This window comes from Dama dama, chromosome 12, assembly GCF_033118175.1.
Source record: "Dama dama isolate Ldn47 chromosome 12, ASM3311817v1, whole genome shotgun sequence".
Lineage (NCBI taxonomy): Eukaryota > Metazoa > Chordata > Mammalia > Artiodactyla > Cervidae > Dama > Dama dama.
In genome coordinates this window covers 87,268,395-87,295,068 of record NC_083692.1, presented here as the reverse complement: position 1 = coordinate 87,295,068, position 26,674 = coordinate 87,268,395, and the positions used below count along the sequence as shown (strand labels likewise).

General features: G+C 38.7%; 1 protein-coding gene across 1 annotated transcript in view; it reads right to left on the bottom strand.

Annotated features, from left to right (window-relative positions):
• The window catches only part of AAGAB (alpha and gamma adaptin binding protein), a 73,115-nt gene that overhangs the window by 45,790 nt on the left and 651 nt on the right, over window positions 1-26,674 (bottom strand). The window contains exons 2-4 of the mRNA XM_061158001.1: window positions 7,160-7,350; window positions 6,932-7,028; window positions 6,502-6,591 (exon numbers count right to left, since the gene is read on the bottom strand). Of these exons, the coding sequence (XP_061013984.1) occupies window positions 6,502-6,591; window positions 6,932-7,028; window positions 7,160-7,350 (378 nt within the window). The remainder of the gene's footprint in view (window positions 1-6,501; window positions 6,592-6,931; window positions 7,029-7,159; window positions 7,351-26,674) is intronic.

Genomic DNA, 26,674 nt, shown 5'->3' with positions numbered 1-26,674 from the left:
CCTTACTGTCTGAACCATGACTTTAATAGAAACTAAAATAAACACACAGCATAAAAGTTTATATAGTAAAGTCAACCTCATTACCTCACCAATGGAATCCACTCATATTCCTCTGAAAATGTTCAGTCACTTCAGTTGCTCAGTCGTGTCCGACTCTTTGCGACCCCATGAATCACAGCACGCCAGGCCTCCTGGTCCATCACCAACTCCGGGAGTTTACTCAAACTCATGTCCATCGAGTCGGTGATGCCATCCAGCCATCTCATCCTCTGTCGTCCCCTTCTCCTCCTGCCCCCAATCCCTCCCAGCATCAGGGTCTTTTCCGATGAGTCAACTCTTCGCATGAGGTGGCCAAAGTATTGGAGTTTCAGCTTCAGCATCAGTCCTTCCAATGAATACCCAGGACTTATCTCCTTTAGGATGGACTGGCTGGATCTCCTTGCAGTCCAAGGGACTCTCAAGAGTCTTCTCCAACACCACAGTTCAAAAGCATCAATTTTTCGGCGCTCAGCTTTCTTCACAGTCCAACTCTCACATCCATACATGACCACTGGAAAAACCATAGCCTTGACCAGACGGACCTTTGTTGGCAAAGTAATGTCTCTGCTTTTTAATATGCTGTCTAGGTTGGTCATAACTTTCCTTCCAAGGAGTAAGCGTCTTTTAATTTCATGGCTGCAATCACCATCTGCAGTGATTGTGGAGCCCCCAAAAATAAAGTCTGACACTGCTTCCACTGTTTCCCCATCTATTTCCCATGAACAGATGGGACCAGATGCCATGATCTTAGTTTTCTGAATGTTAAGCTTTAAGTCAACTTTTTCACTCTCCTCTTTCACTTTCACCAAGAGGCTTTTTAGTTCCTCTTCACTTTCTGCCATAAGGGTGGTGTCATCTGCATATTTGACGTTATTGATATTTCTCCCGGCAATCCTGATTCCAGCTTGTGCTTCTTCCAGCCCAGCGTTTCTCATGATGTACTCTGCATATAAGTTAAATAAGCAGGGTGATAATATCCAGCCTTGATATACTCTCTTTCCTATTTGGAACCAGTCTGTTGTTCCATGTTCAGTTCTAACTGTTGCTTCCTGACCTGCATATAGGTTTCTCAGGCAGTGGGTCAGGTGATCTGGTATTCCCATCTCTTGAAGAATTTTCCACAGTTTATTGTGGTCCACACAGTCAATAAAGCAGAAATAGATGTTTTTCTGCAACTCTCTTGTTTTTTTGATGATCCAGCGGATGTTGGCAATTTGATCTCTGGTTCCTCTACCTTTTCTAAAACCAGCTGTTACGTCTGGAAGTTCATGGTTCATGTATTGCTGAAGCCTGGCTTGGAGAATTTTGAGCATTACTTTACTAGCGTGTGAGATGAGTACAATTGTGTGGTAGTTTGAGCATTCTTTGGCATTGCCTTTCTTTGGGATTGGAATGAAAACTGACCTTTTCCAGTCCTGTGGCCACTGCTGAGTTTTCCAAATTTGCTGGCATATTGAGTGCAGCACTTTCACAGCATCATCTTTCAGGATTTGAAATAGCTCAACTGGAATTCCATCACTTCCACTAGCTTTGTTTGTAGTGATGCTTTCTAAGGCCCACTTGACTTCACATTCCAGGATGTCTGGCTCTAGGTGAGTGATCAAACCATCGTGATTATCTGGGTCGTGAAAATCTTTTTTGTGTACAGTCCTTCTGCGTATTCTTGCCACCTCTTCTTAATATCTTCTGCTTCTGTTAGGTCCAACCATTTCTGTCCTTTATCGAACCCATCTTTGCATGAAATGTTCCCTTGGTATCTCTAATTTTCTTGAAGAGATCTCTAGTCTTTCCCATTCTGTTGTTTTCCTCTGTTTCTTTGCATTGATCCCTGAGGAAGGCTTTCTTATCTCTCCTTGCTATTCTTTGGAACTCTGGATTCAAATGGGAATATCTTTCCTTTTCTCCTTTGCTTTTTGCTTCTCTTCTTTTCACAGCTATTTGTAAGGCCTCCTCAGACAACCATTTTGCCTTTTTTTTCCATGGGGATGGTCTTGATCCCTGTTCTCCTGTACAATGTCACGAACCTCCGTCCATAGTTCATCAGGCACTCTGTCTATCAAATTTAGTCCCTTAAATCTATTTCTCACTTTCATTGTATAGTCATAAGGGATTTGATTTAGGTCATACCTGAATGGTCTAGTGGTTTTCCCTACTTTCTTCAATTTAAGTCTGAATTTGGCAATAAGGAGTTCATGATCTGAGCCACAGTCAGCTCCTGGTCTTGTTTTTGCTGACTGTATAGAGCTTCTCCATCTTTGGCTGCAAAGAATATAATCAATCTGATTTCGATGTTGACGATCTGGTGATGTCCATTTGTTGAGTCTTCTCTTGTGTTGCTGGAAGAGGGTGTTTGTTATGACCAGTGTGTTCTCTTGGCAAAACTCTATTAGCCTTTGCCCTGCTTCATTCCGTACTCCAAGGCCAAATTTGTCTGTTACTCCAGGTATTTCTTGACTTCCAACTTTACATTCCAGTGAAAGGGACATCTTTTTTGGGTGTTAGTTCTAAAAGGTCTTGTAGGTCTTCACAGAACCATTCAACTTTAGTTTCTTCAGTGTTACTGGTTGGGGCACAGGCTTGGATTACGGTGATACTGAATGGTTTGCCTTGGAAACAAACAGAGATCATTCTGTCATTTTTGAGATTGTATCCAAGTACTGCATTTCAGACTCTTTTGTTGACCATGATGGCTACTCCACTTCTTCTAAGGGATTCCTGCCCACAGTAGTAGATATAATGGTTATCTGAGTTAAATTCACCCATTCCAGTCCATTTTAGTTTGCTGATTCCTAGAATGTCAACATTCACTCTTGCCATCTCCTGTTTGACCACTTCCAATTTGCCTTGATTCATGACCTAACATTCCAGGTTCCTATGCAATATTGCTCTTTACAGCATCGGACCTTGCTTCTATCACCAGTCACATCCACAACTGCGTATTGTTTTTGCTTTGGCTCCATCCTTTCATTCTTTCTGGAGTTATCTCTCCAATGATCTCCAGCAGCATATTGGGCACCTACCGACCTTGGGAGTTCCTCTTTCATTATCCTATCATTTTGCCTTTTCATACTGTTCATGGAGTTCTCAAGGCAAGAAATGTTAGTTTCCATCAATTAACATCTGAAAATGTTAGTTTCCATCAATTACACAATCCTGGGATAGTACTAGAAATACCAAACCTGGCTATTCATAAACAATGAGTTTCCTAAGGGCAGGAAAGGTCCTCTTGGTATGCTATAAAATCCAGTAAATGCCCCAACTTTTCCTCAATGGGAATCATACAGTGATAATTACTATTTATAATAGCTATCTATATAATAATTTTTTGACGAGAAATAGACAGCTTAAGAGTGAGAAATGAAATTACTATAACCCTAAGTGTAAGAGACAGGCAAGGGGTCATTTAAAAAAAAAAAAACCCACAAACACTGACAACTTAGTTTAATTAGTTCAGTATCGGTACTATCTTGCTTCTGGAATTTGACACTAAAAATAACGGGGCACTAAAAATAATCAGTATCCTAGTTAGTATACCAATAATAAGGCAGTATTCTTATCTGCAATGTAGATATGACTGTGCATAAAGGAAATGAAAATCCTTCAGCTGAGTCTTACAATACTCATGTGGAAAACAGCAGCAGAATCTGAAAGTTTTCATGTGGTTTAAAAAGCTTTTTAAGAGTTTACAGAGCACAGTCCATACAGAACCTGTCTCTAGTGGCCTGGACCAGTCCTGGGGGGTTTAACGGGAACAGCACAGAATCAGAAGTTGTAAGATCTGAATGTGAAGCCAGGCTCTGTAACTTATTAGCTATTTGATTAAAGGCAAATCACTCATGCTATTCTCAAAGAAAAGTGGGGATGACATCACTCTGTGTACCTTTCCCATGGAAAAGATGCACTGGAACTGATAATTCACTGGTATAACCTTCCCCTCTAAACTGAAACTCCTTGAAGGCAGGAGTCATGTCTTGCTGAATTCATCATTCTCACTACTTAAACTAACATAGTGCCTAAAGACAAGAGGCATCCAGAAATGATGACATGATGGACTGTTTAAATACCATCCTACCAACCTAACAGAAATATAGGAAGAATTAAACCGGAAATACTCGACAAAGCCAAGTTTATCACCATCAGTGTTTATATGAAGAAATAAAAGCTATGTTTATCTTAACTTTCAGTGATTCAAGTCTTGAAAGAATAACTAAACTTCAGAAGATATATAACCAGAAGCCAAAAATATGATCAGAAATAAAGAGCTAGAATCAATAAGATTAATTTAATACAAACAAACATAAGGTCTCATATTGATGTTTAATAATACATGCCAATAAATGAGAAGGTATATGTGGGAAATGATGAGGGTATATGGGATGAGGATACATGGGAAAAAACAGTGAAGGTATATGGGAACAATACATGCCAATAAACAATGAGAGTATATGGAATAATACATGCCAATAAATGATGAGGGTATACACTAACAATTGGCATTGAAACATTCTAGGAAGGTTTTAGTTAATTTACCTAAAGACAATATGTTGAAATCTACTTTTAAGCTGTTTTAGGGAATTCCTTGGTGCTCCAGTGGTTAGGACTCTACATTCTCACTGCCATAGGCCAGGGTTCGAACCCTGGTCAGGGAACTAAGATTCTGCAAGTCACGCAGCACAACCATTAAAAAAAAAAAAAGAACCTTATATACAGACACAAAATCATAATAAAGGAACAAGATTGAATAATTTTTTAAAAAAAGATTATGCTGAATACAAGAAAATTATTCACTATGGTTAATTTATGTTAATGTATAGCAGAAACCAGGCTTTGCTGGTGGGTCAGATGGTAAAGAATCCACCTGCAATGCAGGAGACCTGGGTTCGATCCCTGGTTTGGGAAGATCCCCTGGAGGAGGGCATGGTAACCCACTCCAGTATTCTTGCCTGGAGAATCCCCATGGACAGGGGAGCCTGGTGGGCTACAGTCCACGGGATCACAAAGAGCCGGACACGACTGAGCGACGATGCACGCACGCATAGCAGAAACCAACACAATACTATAAAGCAATTATCCTCCAATTAAAAATGAATAAATGTTTTCAAAAAAAGGAACATTATCCAGACAAGGGGTAAGGAAGCAGCATAGCAAGATAAAGGAGCAGAGATTCCAAAATGAAAACAGATAAAGAAAATGACTCAAATGTTGATTCTCAAGGACAATAGGCAAGAGAACATTCTCGTGCCAGAAGCAAGCAATCACATGCATGCTAGAGTGCAAAACAGGGCACAAGTTTCAAGAATTCTAGAAAAACATGGACTAGAAATTATACTTAATAGTTTTCAATATTCTAAAAAATGTACAGGGAGAAAAATCAGCCTTTTTCTTTCATTTTTGTCCTCTTTTTCTCCGGTGGGGCTTTATTCCTGAAGGTAACAACACTTTGGAAAAAATTCTAAGTCAGAATATAGAAAAATATTTCTTAATTTCTTTAAAAAAAAAATAGGTTTCACATAATGATTACTTTTAGCCTCTCTATGCACTTTAATTCAAGTTGGCTGCCCTACTTAGGATGTCTTTTGCAACAACTAGCATCTTCCCACCAGTCCTCTAGCTCTAAATCCAATACCTTCTCTATTTCTTTCCCATGGAGCAGCTCACAAGTCCGAGTTCACAGTGCCAATGCATTCTTTGAACTTCTGACGCGAAATAACCTCTTTGATCTCTGAAACACCATAGCACCATTATATATATTTTTTATAATACTTAGGAAGTTCCATTGTATTCAGTAATTTGTATACAAGTTTCATCTCTTGTACCAGATTATAAGGTTTTGGAGGCCAAAACTGTCTTATCTTGGTAGACTCCACAGTAGCTAGCACAGTTGTACTTGGAAGGAAAAAACTTGAGAAGAAGAATGGGGGAAGGGGAAAAAAGAAGGGAAAGAAATATAAGGTCCAAAATATAGTAGAAGGAAGTTAAGTACAGAGTTACCCGCCCAGGGGCAGGGGGACATTTGTGGATCTATTTGTGGTTTCAAATGTCCAAAAGACGTACAAATAGTACTGACATGCCCCCTAGGGTCCCTAGGAATTCAGCCTCAGGTTACTAGGAATTCAAAATAAGAAACATAAACTTTATAATTATTTATGAATATAGGCCAAACCCTCCTTTTTTGGCAGCAAAGAAAGGATAAGAGATTGGGGAAATGACTAAGATTTAAGGTAGAAATCTCTATCCATAACAAACACCAACATTTCAAAAGTCCTAAAATGGGTGGTAAAACCAAATAAATGGATTATTCGATTAACAGACTGCATCAATGGATTCTGCATAAATCTTTTCAAAAAGCTAGGGAAAAATAATGTGTTTTGAATATCACTTTGATTCTTCTTCCTTGAATTAAAATAATTTCTCATCTGTGAATCCAAAATCTATGTTTTCTCCAGACATAAAAATACTTACCATCTTCCTCAGGCAACTCTTCCGGACTAAGTTCTACCAATTCAAAGCCATGTTTGATACACCACTCTTGAGCTTTCTGTCGGTTTACACCTAAAATAACATGCAAAGATTCTTCAGAAGCAAAAAAAAAAAATAAATAAAACATGAATATTGCTGCAACACTCTCCACAATCTCAAAGTGTTAACCTTTAATGTCAATGTTATTCTAAAGGCATCCAAAATAAATTAATAAAAAGATGATTTTTCAAACCCCAAGTGTTCATTCTTAAAAAATAAAATGTAAATATTACAAGGTTCTAAAGAGAAAAAGCTGAAGATATTTTTGTAAGGCAGTAAAATCATACAAGACATCCTGCCCTGAGCTAAGGAGACCAAAGTTTTGTTTACCAAGGAATGGCAGACATGCGTACCACCTACTGGTGCGCCTTACCGTTCTCAGATACTCTATCGCAAACCAAGATCATCACCTCAGGTAACCATGACTCTGCCAGAGGAAGCCAGGAGGAAACACTATCAAGACCAGATTTCTAGAGGGATAAAAAAATATACAAACAAAAACAGAAAAAAAGACATTAAGAGAACTCACAGAAAATGCAAAGGGGAAAGAAAAAGCACAAAGTAATTTCTTATTCAAGGTCCAAGGAAAACAAAATCTTACTTGTGTGCTGTCAAAGTAAACCACAAATGCTTGGACAGACTCTGCAATCTCTGCGGTGACGAGAAATTTGTTTGGCACCACACACAGATTGATATCTGCTGAGTAGTATTTATTATCTATGGTCCAGGGATAAAACCTCACAGCATCGTTGGCAGTCACTTCCACAACAACATCTTCTGTTCCAAGAATATCTAAATAAATGGCACAACATTACCATGGAAAGTGCAAAATCAATAGTCAAGCTTCTCAGTAAAATACCATATTAAAAAGGCATTTACTTCCACTGCTTCTTTTTATGCAAGGATTTTGACGTTTTCAAAGGGGATCCCATTTATTATGCTATTTTCTTCTTTGATAATTTGACTGTAAGAGTGACATAATTTAATTCAATTAATTGGCATTTTTCTTTAAGAATATAAAAACTAGGGAATTCCCTGAAGGTCCAGTGGTTAGGACCCTATGCTTCCAATGCAGGGGGCATGGGTTCAATCCCTGGTCAGGGAGTTAAGATACTACATGCCGTATGGCGCAGCCAAAAAGAGAATATGAAAACTACTGTGACTAGATTAGACAATACTAGAGCACAAAATAGTCATCTAACAAAACACCCACTAAAGAGCGTGTGGAAGAGAAAGAATAACAGTTACATTTATTTTATTGCCTACGTACTTCATGGAAGCTCAAAGACTAAGAAAAGTCAAGAATATTTAACTATTCTGTACTTACTACAAGCTAAAAGGAAGACGGCAGCAAGGCTAACCTTTAACAAGATGAAAGGGCTACACACAGTCCCTAGGCCAAATGCTGACACATTAATTCAACTAATAAAATAAAAGAATGGATACTGATAAATGACCCCATTCTATTTATATTCAGCCTTGTTCAGATTCTTTGAAAGCCAATTCAAATTCTTGTTGACAAAGACACTTTTGGCAAATTTTAATATAAAAGAGCCAAGAAAATTAAATGATTTAGGAGGGAACCAAATCTTTCAGAAATTCATGTGTAGTAAGGGTATAACTTTTAAAATTCTTAGAGTAAAAGCCAAGTCAATGATGAACAAATGTAGCTGTAGTCATTGGACCATCAGGGAGCCTTTTGCTCCTATAAAGTCATACAATATTTAGAACTGGAAGAGACATCAGAAACTGTTCTAACCCAAACTCCCATCTCTCATACCCCAAACCACAATCTTCATTTTACACAGATGTAGAAAATGAACTTAAGAGATCTAAAATGACATGCCACTAACTGGGTTATTATAAGAATTAGAGCAAAATGGCCACAAACTCCTTTTTAATACATACTAAGATGAACATATATATGGGCCTCTGAGGTGGCTCAGTGGTAAAAAATCTGCATGAAATGCAGGAGGCAGAGGTTTGATTCCTGGGTCAGGAAAATCCCCTGGAGAAAGAAATGGCAACCCACTCTAGTATTCGTGCCTGGAAAATTCCAAGGACAGAGGAGCCTGGCAGGCTATATAGTCCATGGGGCCGCAAAAAGAGTTGGATATGACTTAGTGACTAAAACAACAACAAGGTGAACATACAAAATATTCCTCAAGAAAAAGAACAAAGCAGGAGGCATAACCCTCCTAGACTTCAGACAATATTACAAAGCTAACTAAGGTGGCTCAGACAGTAAAGCATCTGCCTGCAATGCAGGAGACCTGGGTTCGATCCCTGGGTCGGGAAGACCCCCTGGAGAAGGAAATGGCAACCCACTCCAGTACTCTTGCCTGGAAAATTCCATGGACAGGGGAGCCTTGTAGGCTACAGTCCATGGGGTCGCAAAGAGTCGGACAGGACTGAGCCACTTCACCTCACTTCAAAGTAACCAAAATGGCAAGCCACTGGCATAAAAATAGGCATATGGATCAATGGAACAGAATAAAGAGTCCAGATATAAACTCACACAACGACAGTCAATCTTTGACAGAGGGCAAGAACATACAATGGAGAAAAGATGGTCACCTCAGCAAGTGGCACTAGGACAGTCGCATGTAAATCAATGAAGTTAAAACACACCCTCACACCATTCACAAAAACAAACTCAATGACTTACCGGTGCAAATATAAGACACCATAAAACTCGCAGAAGAGAACACAAGCAAAACACTGACATAAATTGTACCAATGTTTTCTTAGATCAGTCTCAGTTCAGTTCAGTTCAGCTGCTGAGTGGTGTCTGACTCTTTGCGACCCCATGGACTGTAGCACCCCAGGCCTCCCTACCATCATCAACTCCCGGAGTCTACTCAAACTCATGTCCATTGAGTCAGTGATGCCATCCAACCATCTCATCCTCTGTCGGCCCCTTCTTCTCTCGTCTTCAATCTTTCCCAGAATCAGCTCTTTTCCACTGAGTCAACTCTTTGCTTCAGGTGGCCAAAGTACTGGAGTTTCAACTTCAACATCAGTCCTTCCAATGAACATTCAGGACTGACTGCCTTTAGGATGGACTGGCTGGATCTCTTTGCAGTCCGAGGAATTCTCAAGAGTCTTCTCCAACACCACGGTTCGATAGCATCAATTCTTCTGCGCTCAGCTTTCTTTATAGTCCAACTGTCAAATCCATACATGACTACAAGAAAAACCATAACCTTGACTAGATGGACCTTTGTTGGCAAAGTAATGTCTCTGCTTTTTAATATGCTGTCTAGGTTGGTCATCACTTTCCTTCCAAGTTGTAAGCATCTTTTAATTTCATGGCTGCAATCACCATCTGCAGTGATTTTGGAGCTCCAAAAAATAAAGTCAGCCACTGTTTCCACTGTTTATCCATCTATTTGCCACGAAGTGATGGGACCAGATGCCATGATGGTTTTCTGAATGTTGAACATTAAGCCAACTTTTCCACTCTCATTAAGAGGCTCTTTAGTTCTTCACTTTCTGCCATAAGTGTGGTGTCATCTGCATATCTGAGATTATTGATATTTCTCCCAGCAATCTTGATTCCAGCTTGTGCTTCATTCAGCCCAGAGTTTCTCAAGATGTACTCTGCATATAAGTTAAATAAGCAGGGTGACAATATACAGCCTTGACATACTCTTTTTCCTATTTGGAACCAGTCTGTTGGTCCATGTCCAGTTCTAACTGTTGCTTCCTGACCTACATACAGGTTTCTCAAGAGGTGGGTCAGGTGGTCCAGTATTCCCATCTCTTGAAGAATTTTTCAGTTTGTTGTGATCCACACAGTCAAAGGCTTTGGCATAGTCAATAAAGCAGAAATAAATGTTTTTCTGCAACTCTCTTGCTCTTTCGATGATCCAGCGGATGTTGGCAATTTGATCTCTGGTTCCTCTGCCTTCTTTAAAAACAGTTTGAACATCTGGAAGTTCACGGTTCACGTACGGTTGGAGCCTCACTTGGAGAATTTTGAGCATTACTTTACTAGCATGTGAGATGAGTTCAACTGTGTGATAGTTTGAGCATTCTTTGGCATTGCCTTTCTTTGGGATTGGAATGAAAACTGACCTTTTCCAGTCCTGTGACCAGTCCTGAGTTTTCCAAATTTGCTGGCATATTGAGTGCAGCACTTTCACAGCATCATCTTTCAGGATTTGAAATAGCTCAACTAGAATTCCATCACCTCCACTAGCTTTGTTCATAGTGATGCTTCCTAAGGCCCACTTGACTTCACATTCCAGGATGTCTGGCTCTAGGTGACTGATCACACCATCGTGATTATCTGGGTCATGAAGATCTTTTTTGTACAGTTTTTCTTTGTATTCTTGCCACCTCTTCTTAATATCTTCTGCTTCAGTTAGGTCCATACCATTTCTGTCCTTTATTGAGTCCATCTTTGCATGAAATGTTCCCCTGGTATCTCTAATTTTCTTGAAGAGATCTCTAGTCTTTCCCATTCTGTTGTTTTCCTCTATTTCTTTGCAATGATCACTAAAGAAGGCTTTCTTTTCTCTCCTTGCTATTCTTAGGAACTTTGCTTTCAAATGGGTATATCTTTCCTTTTCTCCTTTGCTTTTTGCTTCTCTTCTTTTCACAGTTATTTGTAAGGCCTCCTCAGATAGCCATTTTCCTTTTTTTGCATTTCTTAGATCAGTCTACCAAGGCAATAGAAATAAAAGCAAAAATAAACAAATGGGACCTAATCAAACTTACAAGCTTTTGTACAGCAAAGGAAACCATAAATAAAACTAAAAGACAGCCTATGGACTTAGAGAAAATATTTGCAAATCATGCAACTGACAAGGGTTTGATTTCCAAAACATACAAACAGTTCATATAAATCAACAGCAACAAAAAAACAGCCCAATCAAAAAACGGGTGGAGGACCTAAACAGATATTTCTCCAAAGAAGACACACAGAAAAGATGCTCAACATCATTAATTATTAAGAAAATGCAAATCAAAACTACCATGACCACCATTAAAAAGGCTGTATATTACAAATGCTAGAGAGGGTATGGAGAAAAGGGAACCCTGCTACACTGTTGGGAGGAATGTAAGTTGGTGCAGCTACTGTGGAAAACAGTATGGAGGTTCCTCAAAAAAATATATATATATAATTACCATATGATTCAGCAATCCCACTCTTAGATATATACCCAGACAAAACTATAACTTGAAAAGATACATGCACCCCTCTGTTCGTCGCAGCACCGTTCACGACAGCCTAGACACGGAAACAACCTGAACGTCCATCAGCAGATGCGGGGACCAAGAAGATGTGGTGCCTGTGCACAATGGGACCCAGCCACCAAAGAAAGGAAACGACGCCGTGTTCAGTGATGTGGTTGGACTAGAAGCTACTATACTACAGGACTCAGGAAAAAAGACAAGTACCATACGATATCACTCATATGTAGATTCTAAAATATGACACAAATGGGGGGGGTGGGAAAGAGAGCGACTGGGAGTTTAGGATTAGCAGATGCAAACTATTATATCCAGGATGGATAAACAAGGTTCTACTATACATAGCACAGGGAACTATATTCCACAGTCTCTGATAAACCACAAAGGAAAAGATTATGAAAAAGAATATATTCATATATGTATAACTGAATGACGTCACTGCATAGCAGACATTAACATCATAAATCGTCTAAACTTCAATAAAATAATAAAAAAAAATTCCTCAAACTCACAATTAGCAGGACACAGAAAACTAGAAGTTAAATTTAAAATTCCAGACCTGGGATTATATACTTGGGACATTGCCATAGTTTCTGCTCAACAAAGATATGTAGAAATTACTTAGTTCCCAAACTGCTAGGAATAAGATATAATATATAAAGCATGTATGTGCGAACATGCATTCTTTCATTAGCAAACTTCATCATGTGGTTATTAAGAAGAATGGGCCTGCTGAAAATAAAACTTTTTAATTATAAAAAATTAAATTTCAAATAAATTTAGGAATTTACCTTTGCCGTAAGGCACATTTTGAAACTAACTTTCTAAAATTTTTCACCAAAACTAGAATTCTCATATTAACAGAAGGTCTATGCCACTATTTGAAAATCAGAGTTTACCTTGTCTCTTTAAGAAATCAGTAGTTCTTTCTGCTTAATTTCTATCTCAAGTTATAATCTTTTATTAATTATCAATAATGCCATAGTGGTCCCATAATGGACATTATGACAAGCACAATTAAGAAATAAGCAGCAGGAAGAACACATAAGTTACTAAAATCAAAGATTCTGCTTTCATATAAATGTCTCGCAGAATAAAAAACAAAGAACTCTTAGATCAAAGTCAATGTTGCATCCAAAACTAACATTTCAAACTTCAAGCAGGTGGTAAAGCAATGTGCCAATAAAAGCACATATGGAAGAACGCAAACTGAACCAAGGGGTGCAGCAAAAAAAAGTATAAACTGATTTTATTTAAGGGCAGGACAAGCCACCATATGGAATCAGTCTTCATTCATGAGTACTTTTTTAAAATAACGAATTGACTTGTTTTTTTTTTAAACTGGGGAAGCTAAAGGAGTACAGTGATGAACTTACTTGTTAAGTGTTGTTAAGGGGAAGTAGAAGGAGCCGGGGACCAGTATTCCTACCAGCACCACAGCCAGTTCTTGATATTTCCTAGATTGGTTGTAGTGTTAAGACACTGGAATATAATATGGATTACATTTTTTTTCAAATCAGTGTCTTCAACTAACATGAAAAAATTAAATCAATGAGGATGTCATATACTTCACAAACTGCAATACAGAATATTTGGATCCATTTAAGGATGGTTCATTTTATTAATAAATGTCTAGAATACAAGAGGACAAACAATGTTACTCAGAGCTCCTAAAATTCCAATACCTACTGTCACTGATTTTCAAACAAGAAGGTATTTACTTAACACATAGAAAGAAGTTATTTCTTTCTCTTTTCTCTATATTAGCTGAGAATAGAACCAATAAGTTGAAAAAATGAATTTCACCTTTCAAAGATTTAGGAGCTGAGTGGGTTTTTTGTTTTGTTTTCATTCTTTGTGCTGCCTAAAACAACTTGATGGCTCAATTTACTTATCAGATTTTTTTTCAACATTTTATGTCTAATCAGATACTTTCAGCAAGGCTGCATATGGGCTTTATTATCACATCTGTGCCATATTAGAATCAGAGAGAGAAAAGTGAAGATTGGCTCATTCTAGTTCTTATCATCAATATCATAATGTAGAGTTTAATTTAAAAAATGTAAATGCCTACACTAAGTATAGCTTTTCTCCTTCATCTTTTATATTTGGTTTCAAATGTTTAACGAGTTTATTCTTTTCCAAATTAAAGCAAAACCCACTCAAATGCTGGTGTACATGGCTAAGAGTTTATGGAGATAGTCAGTATAATTCACTCATTTCCAGATAAGAAAACTGACAACCAAAAAAAAAAAAAAAAGCCACCTGCCTAATAGGAGCAGAGCCTAAAACAGCGTCCAGGTCACTAGCATCTCTCCTACTCCACTATGGTACATTACACACTGCAATATCTAGCATCTGGGCTAAGTCACATTCAGGTGTCTAACAGTCACAAGCTAAAATCAACTACGGGCCTAAGTATCCTCCGCCTTTTCATGAAAACCAAAAACAACAGCCAGAATGAGGATACCCAAAGACATGAGAGATACAACTAACCCATCAGAAAACTGTCTACGGGTTTGGGTATTTATATGTCAAAAATGAGTCATAGTGATCTTGTGGGAGTTTTTTGCCAGACAGACTTCCTAGAAAAACCTGCCATGGTCTCTCTTCTTTGCCCTGCATGCATGCTAGGTTGCTTCAGGTGTGTCTGACTCTTTGTGACTCCATGGACTGTAGCCTCCCAGGCTCCTCCGCTCAAGGGATTCTCCAGGCAAGAACACTAGATTGAGTTACCATGCCCAGGGGATCATCCCAACCTAGGGATCAAACCCGTGTCTCTTAACACCTCCTTCATTGTCAGGAGGGTTCTTTACCACTAGCACCACCTCGGAAGCCCTGTACCCTGGGAAGCCCTGCACTCAACTGGATTTTGATGGATTCAAAATGATGCACACATGCAATCAAGAGCAACTTTTCCCTCCTCCTGGAGGATGATGGCCTGTCTCATTCACACTGCCGGCAGCCACCTGGTGGAGCTGTAATACATCATTTTTTAAGAGACAAATACTAGGTGATTAATTGCTGGGTCTGTTACTACAAGTGGTTTCACAGCTTAAAATAGTTAATTCGTAATGCTTTTAGATGAGAAGTTAAACGTCAAATCGGTTCCAGTACCAAGTATAAACCTTTCCCCCAGCTTTAAGCACAGTATAAATCTCCCTCCCTGGTTGAAAAACTTACACAGCCATCATTTCTCCAGAAGCTCCTACTTATTTCTCACTTTTGGGGGAATTTATTTCCCCTACAGTCCCTCCCACACAGGAAGTCAGTGAAGAGATTCAAGGGTTGAAGAGAACTGTAAGAAAAGTTTCAGCCCAGCAACTCAAAGACTCCTTCTGCTTCTTGCCCCTCTTTGTACTACTTCCCATCTTTTCTGATGTTCCTTCCCTCAGAAAAAAGTATAAATTTGAAAAGGAATCATGAAAGAAAGGAGGGAAGTAGCTTTTTGTGGTTTAGAATCAACAAAAGGTAATACTCTCTTTATCGTGAACTAAGAAGCAGACTGAAGATCCAAGGCAAATTTCTCAAACAGCACAAATATCCAACTTCATACATACATACATATATATAAATATAACCTTTACCTTACTCCTTTTTCTCCCATCTACTCCAGCCAAAAAAGACCAAATTAGTGCACTCGAGGAACTGATACTCTTTTAGAGTATTCCTATCTCCTTCAGTTGGACAATTAAAGACACTTTTAATACCAGTAGAATTAATGGGCACTTAATTAATCATGATATTCTTTGCGAAGAGCTGTCCAGTAGTTTAAATCTTATTTTCTATGCCTTGAGGGAAGTGATAGCTGCCATTTCAAATCAAGATGATCCTTCCAGAAAGCAGAACTCTTCTGAGAATACAGTTAGTTTTACTCTTTCTCATAGACCTGAAACTGCCTTTGCAGCCGAGGACTGTAACCTCCAGCCCAACACCAGGGTCTTTCACGGTGCACACTACTCCGGGGACCCACATTTGCTTCCCTTTCCCTCTGAGATGACAGTACTGCTAACCTCAAAAGGCCAGGAAAAGGAGACAGCACAGCCCCAGGGTCAGAGGGACCTGTATCTGAACGCTAGCCCTGGGTGAGAACGGCAAATTAACCTCTCCGTCAGCTCCTCACCTGCAACAGGAGATAAAAACACTCCTCAAACGGCACCTTGAAGATTAAATAAAAACGCTACACAAGAAGCGCAGGTGGGCTCCGGGCACAGAGCAGGCCCTCAGTAAGCTCACGTCCTCCTCCCCAGCTCAGGGCCCTCACGTGTGACAGCTCTCCTGACTCTAGGAGGACAAGCTACACCCGCGCTGCGGAAAGTGCCTGAGAAACATCACAGTTAGGAAACAACCACCTCCCTTACGCCTCCCTGGCCACCCCCCCAAAGTCAGCCTTCTTGAATTTTTCTTTTCCATTGTTACTGTGCAGAATGAGACAGAAAAGAAAGCAATTAGGAAAATTATAGGAGGCAGTGGAGTCTGACGTCAGCTGAAGGGGAAAGCAACCATTATGAAAGAAAAGAATTGAGCAAAATGTGATTCGGGAAAATATATGACAGCCAGGGTTTTCATTAACCAGAGAGGAGGAAAGACAGAAATCTTTAAAATTCATAATGGCTCTGTGCTGTTGCAACCAGTGACCATTTCATAACCACAATTTCATGAGAACGTCATATAAGATGGGTGCCTGCTCTGTCAAAAACTCTGTAGCTGTTATTAACTGCCAGATTATTCCCCAGTCACTAGGAGGAGCTCATACTGCTGCAGTGGAAAGGGCCTTTGGAGCCTGTGTGCCATTTAAAGGTTAAAACTGCAAGGTTAGGGCTGGGACTTTACAGAGACAAATGTCGGGAAATTCTTATCTGTGATTCTCTGAGTAATCATCCTGCAGCCTCCTGGTACACATAAATGCAACATCTGTCTGCGTGTAGATGACAGCTCCATCAGTGGAGCAGTATTAAGTGACTGAGAAGAGGAACTGCACTGAGTTAAAGCAACATACGCCTGCTTTAACAAGAGTACAGCAATTCTGGTTTGCTCACAACACTTAATTACCTCTTCCTCACACAGTCCTCTCTGGTCACTCTCTAAATTCACATTTCCATATGCTTTGGGGCTTAAGTTTTAAAAGTTGAAGCAGAGGAAATCCAACTCAGTCCTCCTCTTTTTCCTCAAGTTCACTTTCTTCCAATACCCATCTGGAAATGGTTACCACATCTTCATGTTAAAATAACTGGGGCAGTTAGGGAGTTTGGGATGGACATGTCCACACTGCTATATTTAAAATGGATAACCAGCAAGGACCTATCCTATAGCACAGGGAACTCTGCTCAATGTTATGTTGCAGCCTGGATGGGACAGCAGCTTGGGGGAGAATGGACACATGATATGTATGGTGCTTGGGGGAGAACGGACACATGATATGTATGGTGCTTGGGGGAGAAGGAATACATGTATGGCTCAGACCCTCTGCTGTCCAACTGAAACTACCACAACATTGTTTATCAGCCACACCCCAATACAAAACTAAAAAGTTCAAAAAAAATAATTAGGGGTGGGGGTGTCTCTGCTTGTCCATGAAAGAGCAATATGCACAAAAGAACATAACGGAGCTGGCAGGTAGGGGAGAGAGATTATGGAGGAGTGCCTTAGGAGGACCAAGGAAGAACCACCAGCCTCTAAGTTTCCTGGGCTTCTTGCAAAGACCACTTTATCAATCCCAGTGGCACAGCTGACAGACAACTCCTACTTACACTTGGGGAAAGGAGGGGACTCCTTTGAGTCCCATGCTCATAGCGTGAGACACGTATCTAAAGCAGTGACTCTTCACTGGGAGACGACCTTGCCTCCAAGGGGCATGCCAACATCTACAGATGTTTTCAGTTCTTGCAACTGGGGAGATGCTACTGGCACCTAGCGGGCAGAGGCCAGGAACACAACACGCAGGGCGGCCCCACACAGCAGAAGATCACTCGGTCCAAAATGGCAACAACGCTGATACTCGGAAACCCTAATTTAAAGCAAAAGAACTTGTGGCACTGACTTAACTGCATTCATGAAACAAAACAGAAGTGTGGAATGCACAGCTGGTTTTATTCTTTCTTACAGAACTGAAGCTAGCCTTTTACAGCCAGTCACAATAACCTCTGACCACAGACATAAATGCCATTCATTTGCATCTGATCAAAAACCTATCTTAAAAGTATTTTTAAATTCTTTTAACCATAAACATTATCTGGCAATTAATCTTAGATGTTTTGAAAATAATTTATAAATGAAAAACACATAAGCCTGAACAGGACAATTATGAGATGAAAATAATTTTTATACTCAAATGGTAATTTTCATAAACAAGCCAGCATCAAGTAATTAAACTTCACACCAAAAATACTGATGTCAGCTCAAGTTAACAACAGAATCTGCAGCAGATGTTAATTTATTCTGAAAGAAGGTAAACATATTTGAGATGAACCTGTCAAAACAGAATAAATTCAATGAAGAACATTTATTCTGTATGCATGCATTGAAAATAAGCTTGGTCCAATGAAAAACATTACAAAGGTAATAGACCCAACATCCCAGTACCCAAAAGGTTCTTCAAAACAGGCTAAAATCGTAACTGGACAACACACAGTCAAAGGGTTATAGAAAAAGTAAACTGTGATATCAATAAACTGGACTTCATCAAAATTTTAAAAGTCTGCATTTCAAAAGATACCATCAAGAAAACCAAATGATAAGCCACAGAACAGGAGAAAATATTCACAAATTACATACATGATAAGGAATTTTATCTAGGATACATAAAATACTCTAACAACTCATTAATAAGAAGATAAAGGGTTTTTTAATGGGGAAAAAAGTAAGATATGTAAACAACCCAAGTGCCCATCAACAGACAATTGGTTTACAAAGATGCAGCATACTATATATAATGGAATATTACTCAGCCATAAACAAGAATGAATATTGCCATTTGCAGCAACATAGACGGATCTAGACAATATTACACTCAGTGAAACCAGAGGAAGACAAATATTATACGATATAACTTATATGTGGACTCAAAAAATAATAACGAATCTATATACAAAGCAGAAATAGACTCATAGACAGAAAGCAAACGTGGTTACCAAAGCAGAGATGAGAAGAGACATTAGGAGCACAGGGTTAACAGATACAGACCACTACACATAAAATAGAGACAAGACAGCACAGGGACTATATTCAGTGTCTTATAATAACCTATAATGGAAAATTATCTGATATATATATAAAACTGAATCACTTTGTTGTTTAACACAACACTGTATTGTAACTCAACTATACTTCAATTTTTTTAAATGAGCAAAAGATCTGAATAAACTTTTGATCAAAGATATACGAATGGACTATATACACAAGAAAAGATTCTCAACATCATTAGTTACTAAAAAAATGCAAATTAGAACCACAATGAAACACTACCTCACCCCCACTAGAATGAAACTGAAAATACTGACAATACAAACAAAAACAACTGTTGTCAAAAATGTGGAGAAACTGAAACTCTCATACATTTTCCCCAGTGGCTCAGAGGTAAAGAATCCGCCTGTAATGCAGGAGATGCGGGTTGATCCCTGGGTCAGGAAGATCCCTGCAGAAGGAAATGGCAACCCACTCCAGTTACCTTGCCTGGGAAATCCCACAGACTGAGAAGCCTGGCAGGCTGCAATCCCTGGGGTCGCAGAAGAGTCGAACACGACTAAGGGATTAAACAACATACATTGCTGATGGGAAAGGTAAAGTGATACAGCCACTCTGGAAAAGTCCAGCAGTTTCATAAAATAATACAACAGGTTCTTAGAAAGTCCATAATGGCATTCATATTATTATTATTCATAGCATTTGTTCATAATAGCCAAAAAGTGGAAACAACCAAATGTCTATCAACTGATGAATAGGTAAACAAAATGTGATCTAGCCATATAATGGAATACCAAGTACATGCTACAACAGGGATGAATCTCAAAAACATCAAGCTAAGTAAAAGCAGCCAGGCACAAAAGATCACATACTGTATGATTCCTTTTATATAAAATGTCCAGAAAAGGCAACTGTATGGTGGTGGGAGGTGTATTAGTGGTTGCCCAGAGCTGGGGCTGGGAATGAGGAATGACGGCTAACAGGTTTTCTTCTAGGATGACAGGAATGGGCTACACTTAAAAACAGGTGAATTTTATGGCATTTAAATTACACCCCAATAAAGGGGCTTGGAAAAAAATCATGGAAACTGGGAGACAATGCTCTCACTTTATGGATAAGGTAGGTGACTGAGGCACAGGATTTAGACGCTGAGAACAATGACAGCACGTGCAAAGACAGTTAAGTGTCTGTGGGATGAAAAATTAACTTGCTTAAAGTCAGGTAGCTAGGAAGTGGGTAGAACTCAGTGCTCAACTCACAAATGTTTTCCCCACAAAAAGTCCTAAAAACCCCAGCAGAATTCAGACAGAATGGTAATTCTCTTGTCAGCATAACAGTGTTGTTTATTACCAAATGATCCTGCTCATTTTTCTGCTCTAAGCATACCGATTTTGATTCAGGTAAGATACTACTTTACCCCTGTGTAGAACCAGCTTTCAGGTCTATGTAGAAAATTAAACCCTAAATAGGTCATTTGTTACTGAACCTGAAATATCACAAAGGCTCTTGAAAACTTTCACAATATCCTCTCTGTCTTAATATACCTTAGTCTTGCTTCCTGGATAAGTAATTATCAGGGAAGTGCTTGTACACTGGCTCCAAAATAAATACAATGTCATGCCCAGGATTCTCATTCTTGTCAGACATATTTAAAACAATTTGCATATCTTTAGCTTAAGAAAAATGGTTTCATATCAGATTTCATTATTTACTGAGTGTCACTATTTGCTAAGGAATTATTCAGGGCAAAAGGCAGCAAGTTCTTTAACCCAAATGACCACTGCATATCTTCTGGATGTTTTTACCTTTTGCTGCACAAAAACAAGCCATTGTGTGGCCCAGAAAGAAAGCTCTGAGTCTTGACACATTCAGTTCTCCAGGATGATGCAATACTCTCAGTATCATGAACGGTTTTGTGCAACATGGTCTGATGTGTAATACTTCCCACTGCTGTTCTCGGCCTGCTCCCCAACCTCAGTTACTGGAATGCCATTTACTGGGAAGACAAACACCTTATAATCATTTAACTCATCAACAATGGCTAAAGGCTTAGTCTAACACTTCATACAAATTCTCTACTCGATGGATTAAAAAAACAAATTGGGCACCAACAGAGGCATTTTCATTTATTATTTAACTTACCATAGTTAATCTACTAAGGTGCCAACTATCATGAAAGAAAAGGTATAAACTTATTTTGAACCATAAAAGTTGTCAATGTAGTAGTAAAATCTACTGTAATTTCTTCTGTCCCTCAATTCACCTTGAAGACATATAACTCTGGTCACCAGGAAGTTCATCAGATTTCACACACACAGGATAGAACTGAATCTTGGCTCCCCAACTTTTCTGACCTAAACAAACTTAGAAAATCACAATCTCTTTGAGCTTTAATTTTACATACAACTATACACACACACATACACAGACACACAGAAAGATAACATGAACGTGTTTTAAGTCCCTTTGAGTCTGGAGAGGATGTGAACTTCTATTTAATTTTAAGGTTGATGACTTAATATTCCTCATTTAATAAAGACAAAAATCTTGAGCCTTCTTTTAATGTTATTTGAAAATTAAATATATTAAGTATTCTAGTTGAAAACAAATCAAAGTTCCTCCACTATCATTTGAAATCATCCTTGTGGTAAATCTTCCTGGCCCAATCTTTCTTCCTTTGAGGAAAATACAGACTTGGAAATACACAATCCAATCAAAGGCAGAGTTCTCCTACCACAACAAAATAAGCAACTTTGTTAAAGCAAAGATTATTACTTATTTCCAGAGTAAACTAAAAGGCTCCATTCAAGCTCCTCAAGCTGCTACAGAAAAACCTAAATTAGAAGTCACAAGTTCCTATCCCTATTCTGTTGCTAGATAACCTTGGCTAAATTGTATAATAGCCCCTACCCCGAATTAGGAATGTTCTCTTTAGTAAATGACCTTAAGATCTTCTGTAAACTGTAGGAGTCTGACAGACCTAGGACAAACTCCCAGTTCACAGAATGAATACTTCCCAAAGCAGCAGTGGGCAGTCTGATGGCCAGCTTTGCCTGTATAATTCCCCAAAGTCTAGTTTATCCATCTTATAATTGAGCTACCTGGTTCCACAGTTTTAGAAACCTGAGGACCAGCAGAATGTTTCTATGGGTAAAAATGCATCTGAATTCCAAACACAAAATGTCAGATTCTTTACTATAGGTGAAGTGTCTACTGAAACTTTAAAATGGGGCTTGATTCTTCAGTTTTCAAAAGATAAACATGAAAAAAAAAAGTATTATATAAACTCTGATGTTTTTGAACTGTGGTGCTGGAGAAGACTCTTCAGAGTCCCCTGGACTGCAAGGAGATCCAACCAGTCTATCCTAAAGGAAATCAGTCCTGAATATTCATTGGAAGGACTGAGGCTGAAGCTGAAACTCCAATACTTTGGCCACCTGATGTGAAGAACTGACTCACTAGAAAAGACCCTGATAGTGGGAAAGACTGAAGGCGTGAGAAGGGGACAACAGAGGATGAGATGGTTGGATGGCATCACCGACTCTAGAGACATGAGTTCGAGCAAGCTCCGACAGTTGGTGATGGACAGGGAAGCCTGGCATGCTGCAGTGCATGGGGTCGCAAAGAGTTGACAATAACTGACTGAACTGAACTATATAATCTAACATAAAAATAACCAATACTTAGAATTTTACATTTAGAAGGGATGCTGTTAGACATGATCTGGAACAACACTTTAATTTTAATGTTAATTCTATAAAGCAGAACTGACTAATATATACAATGTTTGTACTGTGGGCTCCCTCAATTGAGGGGAAAAAAATCCAGACACTGTTAAAGACTATTAGGCATGCGCATGCTCTATTTAAAATACAGATGCTTTGGGCAATGATTTTTTTCCTTCACTCAGAATTAAGACTTCAACCATTCTAAATGGAAATGTGAGCATATTTTAAAACCTTCTTTTAGAGTTAATCTTCTCTCTTCAATGCCACCACCTTAAATAGCTCTGATTGCTGAAGAATTTCAACATATTTCATTCGCACAGCCCATGCACACAAATCCTGAAAGAGAACATATCCTCCACACTTGGTACACTTCAGCAATCTAGACAACTCACCAAGTGCTTCTGAGCCACAGTTTCTTCATTTGTAAAATGGAGAAAAGCTGACTTTGTTAATTCACGGGGATACAAGAACCAAACTGAATTATGTGAAAACATGCTTGGGAAGACTATCGATATACACAAAAATGCTTGATGTTAAGATTTCCAAATTTCCACATTTCACAGGAAGAAAACAATTTTGCTCCAAATGTTTAGGTGTAGAACCTAAACCGCTTACAGTTGCTAAATACGCATTACATATATTAAAACCAAATGTGATTTTTCTATCGAAAGTTTCTTCTAGGAAAGTAGAACAAGATGTTAAGACTTAGGTATCTACTAATACATTTTAATACTTTCCCAGGTGGAGCACGCACTTTGACCACATCCTTCCTGAAGACAGGAATAGTCTCTTAGCAATCATTTTCGCTACAGTAACTGGCTTCCCTGGGGGTTCAGTAGTAAAGAATCCACCTGCCAGTGTAGGAGACACTGGTTGGACCCCTAGGTTGGAAAGATTCCCTGGATAAGGAAATGGCAACCCACCCCAGTATCCTTCCCTGAGAAATGCCATGGACAGAGGAGCCTGACGGGCTATAGTCCATGGGGTTGCAAAAAGAGTTGGACATGGTTTAGCGACTAAACAATAAACTGGCACAGAGACTAGCTCTGTTCTTAATATCAGAATACACTTTTCCAGAATAAATGTAAAATGTTCGTATAAACATATGTGAGGTGGAAAGACATCTGGCCTGGGGGTACAGACACTTGCTCGCACACCACATATAGCCTTGCACAAGTATCCTGAACCTTCATCCCCCTTTAAAAATCTAAAAGGGTAAGACCCCTTTTAACTGATGTCAGATACCTACCCAGAAAACTGCACATAAAGCCCCTGAGTGACAAAATGAAAAAAGCTTCTCACAAGTCCATACTTTACCCAGAGTGGAGGCATACTGATTTTTATTTCATGAATACTTACAATAAACTTGGTAATTTGGTTAAGAAATATTTCCCATTGTTGGTTAAAAGCAATGAAATAGATCAAATGTTGAAGGAAAGAAACTGGAGAAAGCCGAAATGTTCTTCTTCCTAATGCATGGAAAGAAACCAAATCTTCCCAAAAAGGTAAATTAAGATTCAGTCCAAAACCATACTATGGCTTAATGTCACTGAACACTTAACAAAAGTCATTCATTATAGTAGTCTCCATCTTTTATGCCAAACTTAGACTCAAACTGTGATGAATCCATCTTTAATTATGATAAAACAGAATCAAAACTCAGCAAATACTACATTCCACTGTTACCATGGTTACCCAAATCATTAACCTGGGTGAAATCTCTCTTTTATGGTTCACTTTTACTTACTCAACTAATCTCTTCATTAATTGTTCTTATTTGTCACTATAAAACATTAATGGAACCACAAAGGAAAGGTTATCTAATTTTAACAAACATAGAAGCTATCCAAGAAACATTTTATATACAGAAATAAAGTGGATTGTTTTACAGGACTTATTTCATTTCCAACAATACTAATATATTTTAAAGAAGTACAGTATTACCATTCACCAACTACAGGTAAACAACTCCTTCAAGAAATGACTGTGTCTGCAAATTCTTAAACTGTTAGGGGAAACACTGACTGAAACTGCCTGCCCTGGGCACGCAAGATAGTACCACTTGCAAGCTTATCTTAGGACAGCAGGTCCTGATAAGGAATGCATAACTAACAAAATATCACCAACTGGAAGAATTGAGGAGAGGTCAAAAGAAGAGAGATGACTCCAGTCCACACGTCCTACCAACCTCCCAGAATCTTCCTCACTGGACTCCATCTTCACCAAGCGATGCACTCGCCACCGGAAAGGACAGAGTCAGACAGATTGGCCAGAGACAACCTGGAAACTAACTCCAGTACCATGAAACATTAACTACGAGCCACGTGGCAAGGCAGCTCTGCTGGGTTCCCTGGTTACCCTGCTGCTCTCTGCCCAGGTGCCCCTTCCCAATAAAGTCTCTCGGTTTGTCAGCATGTGTGTCTCCTCCGACAATTCATTTTTCTGAGTGTTAGACAAGAGTCCACTCTCGGGCCCTGAAGGGGTCCCCCTTCCTGCCAACAATAGCACGTGACAGCCAAGAGAAAACTTAATACTTTCAAGACTGACTTTGAAAGGACTTCTATATATCAATAATGGAAATCAAAATGCATATAATTCTCTTGGGAATTTAAAGAAGCTTACACCAAGAAGCTTAAGAATTCTGAGCAAATTCGAATACGCTCTCTAGATGTAATATATAATGAAAATTAATTTACAATGTAATGATAAATTTTTACAAATGAAAAATATGTAATATTATATGAAAATAGTATATTTTATATAAATATATTTATAAAATCATATGCCTTAAATGTTATAAATATATAACTTCATATGTTTATATAAATATATTTAATATTTCAGATACAATATTTGAATTTTTATATGTAAAATAATAAAAATATAACATGCTAAAAATAAAATGTTAAAACTATTATATCAGGATAAAAATTGTATATATTGGAAATGCAATTACCAATTTTTTAAAATCTGTGCATTGGGGGAAAAAACTGAAATAAATGCACAGGAATGTTAACATAGTATTTGTATTTGTGTGATGAGACCCTGGCTGTCATTTTCTTTTCTCCATTATGCTAAATCTTATTTAATGGACTATGCACTACTTTTACAATAAAACAATTTTTAAAAAGAAAGGAAATGAGAAGGAGCACTGCTGAGAGGTAAGGAAATTGCATAATTAAAGCAGCTGGTTACCATTTAGTGTATAATTAAACTTTTACTCTGGCAAGGAACTTTTTAGGAGATCATAAATGATAACTAAGTTATATAGTATTTGTGCTGGAGAGACACCCTGCCTAATTTTGTCAATTGACAAGCATAAGGAAAAGTTACGTTTATATGATGCTTTATAGTTTACCAAATGCTTTCAAAATGTCACATCATCTATCCTTCAAAGAATCCCATAAGACAGATTCATACGCCCCACTTCATGGTTTCCCAAGTGGCGATAGTGCTAAAGAACCTGTCTGCCAATGCAGGAGACATAAGAGACCCGGGTTCGATCCTTGGGTCGGGAAGATCCCCTGGATCTCAGCAATTAGGTATTCCTGCCTGGAGAATCCCAAGGACATTACAGCCTAGCGAGCTACAGTCCATGGGGTCGCAAAGAGTCGGACACGACTAAAGCGACTTAGCACGCCCCACTTTCAGGATCAGAAAACCGAAGGCTAGAGAGAGAATGTATTTATTAATAGTATTTACCATTTACCGACTGATCACTCAAAGTGTTAAGCACAACAGTCATGTGAAAATTAGCACCACTTTACCGATCAGAAAACTGAAGGGCATAGGTTATAGCTGAGAGTCACCGTTCTGACTCGAAGCCACAATTTGAAACAGAGGAGTCTTGAGTTATAATCAACTTTGCGGAGTCTTAGTGGAAGAGTCGAGCCCAATACCCTATGCTCTCTCTACTCCACTGGTCTCCCCTCCTTGCCTACGATTCTTTGAAGAGTGACTTAGGTTGACAACCACTATGGGGGTCTAGAGAGAAAAAGACTAGG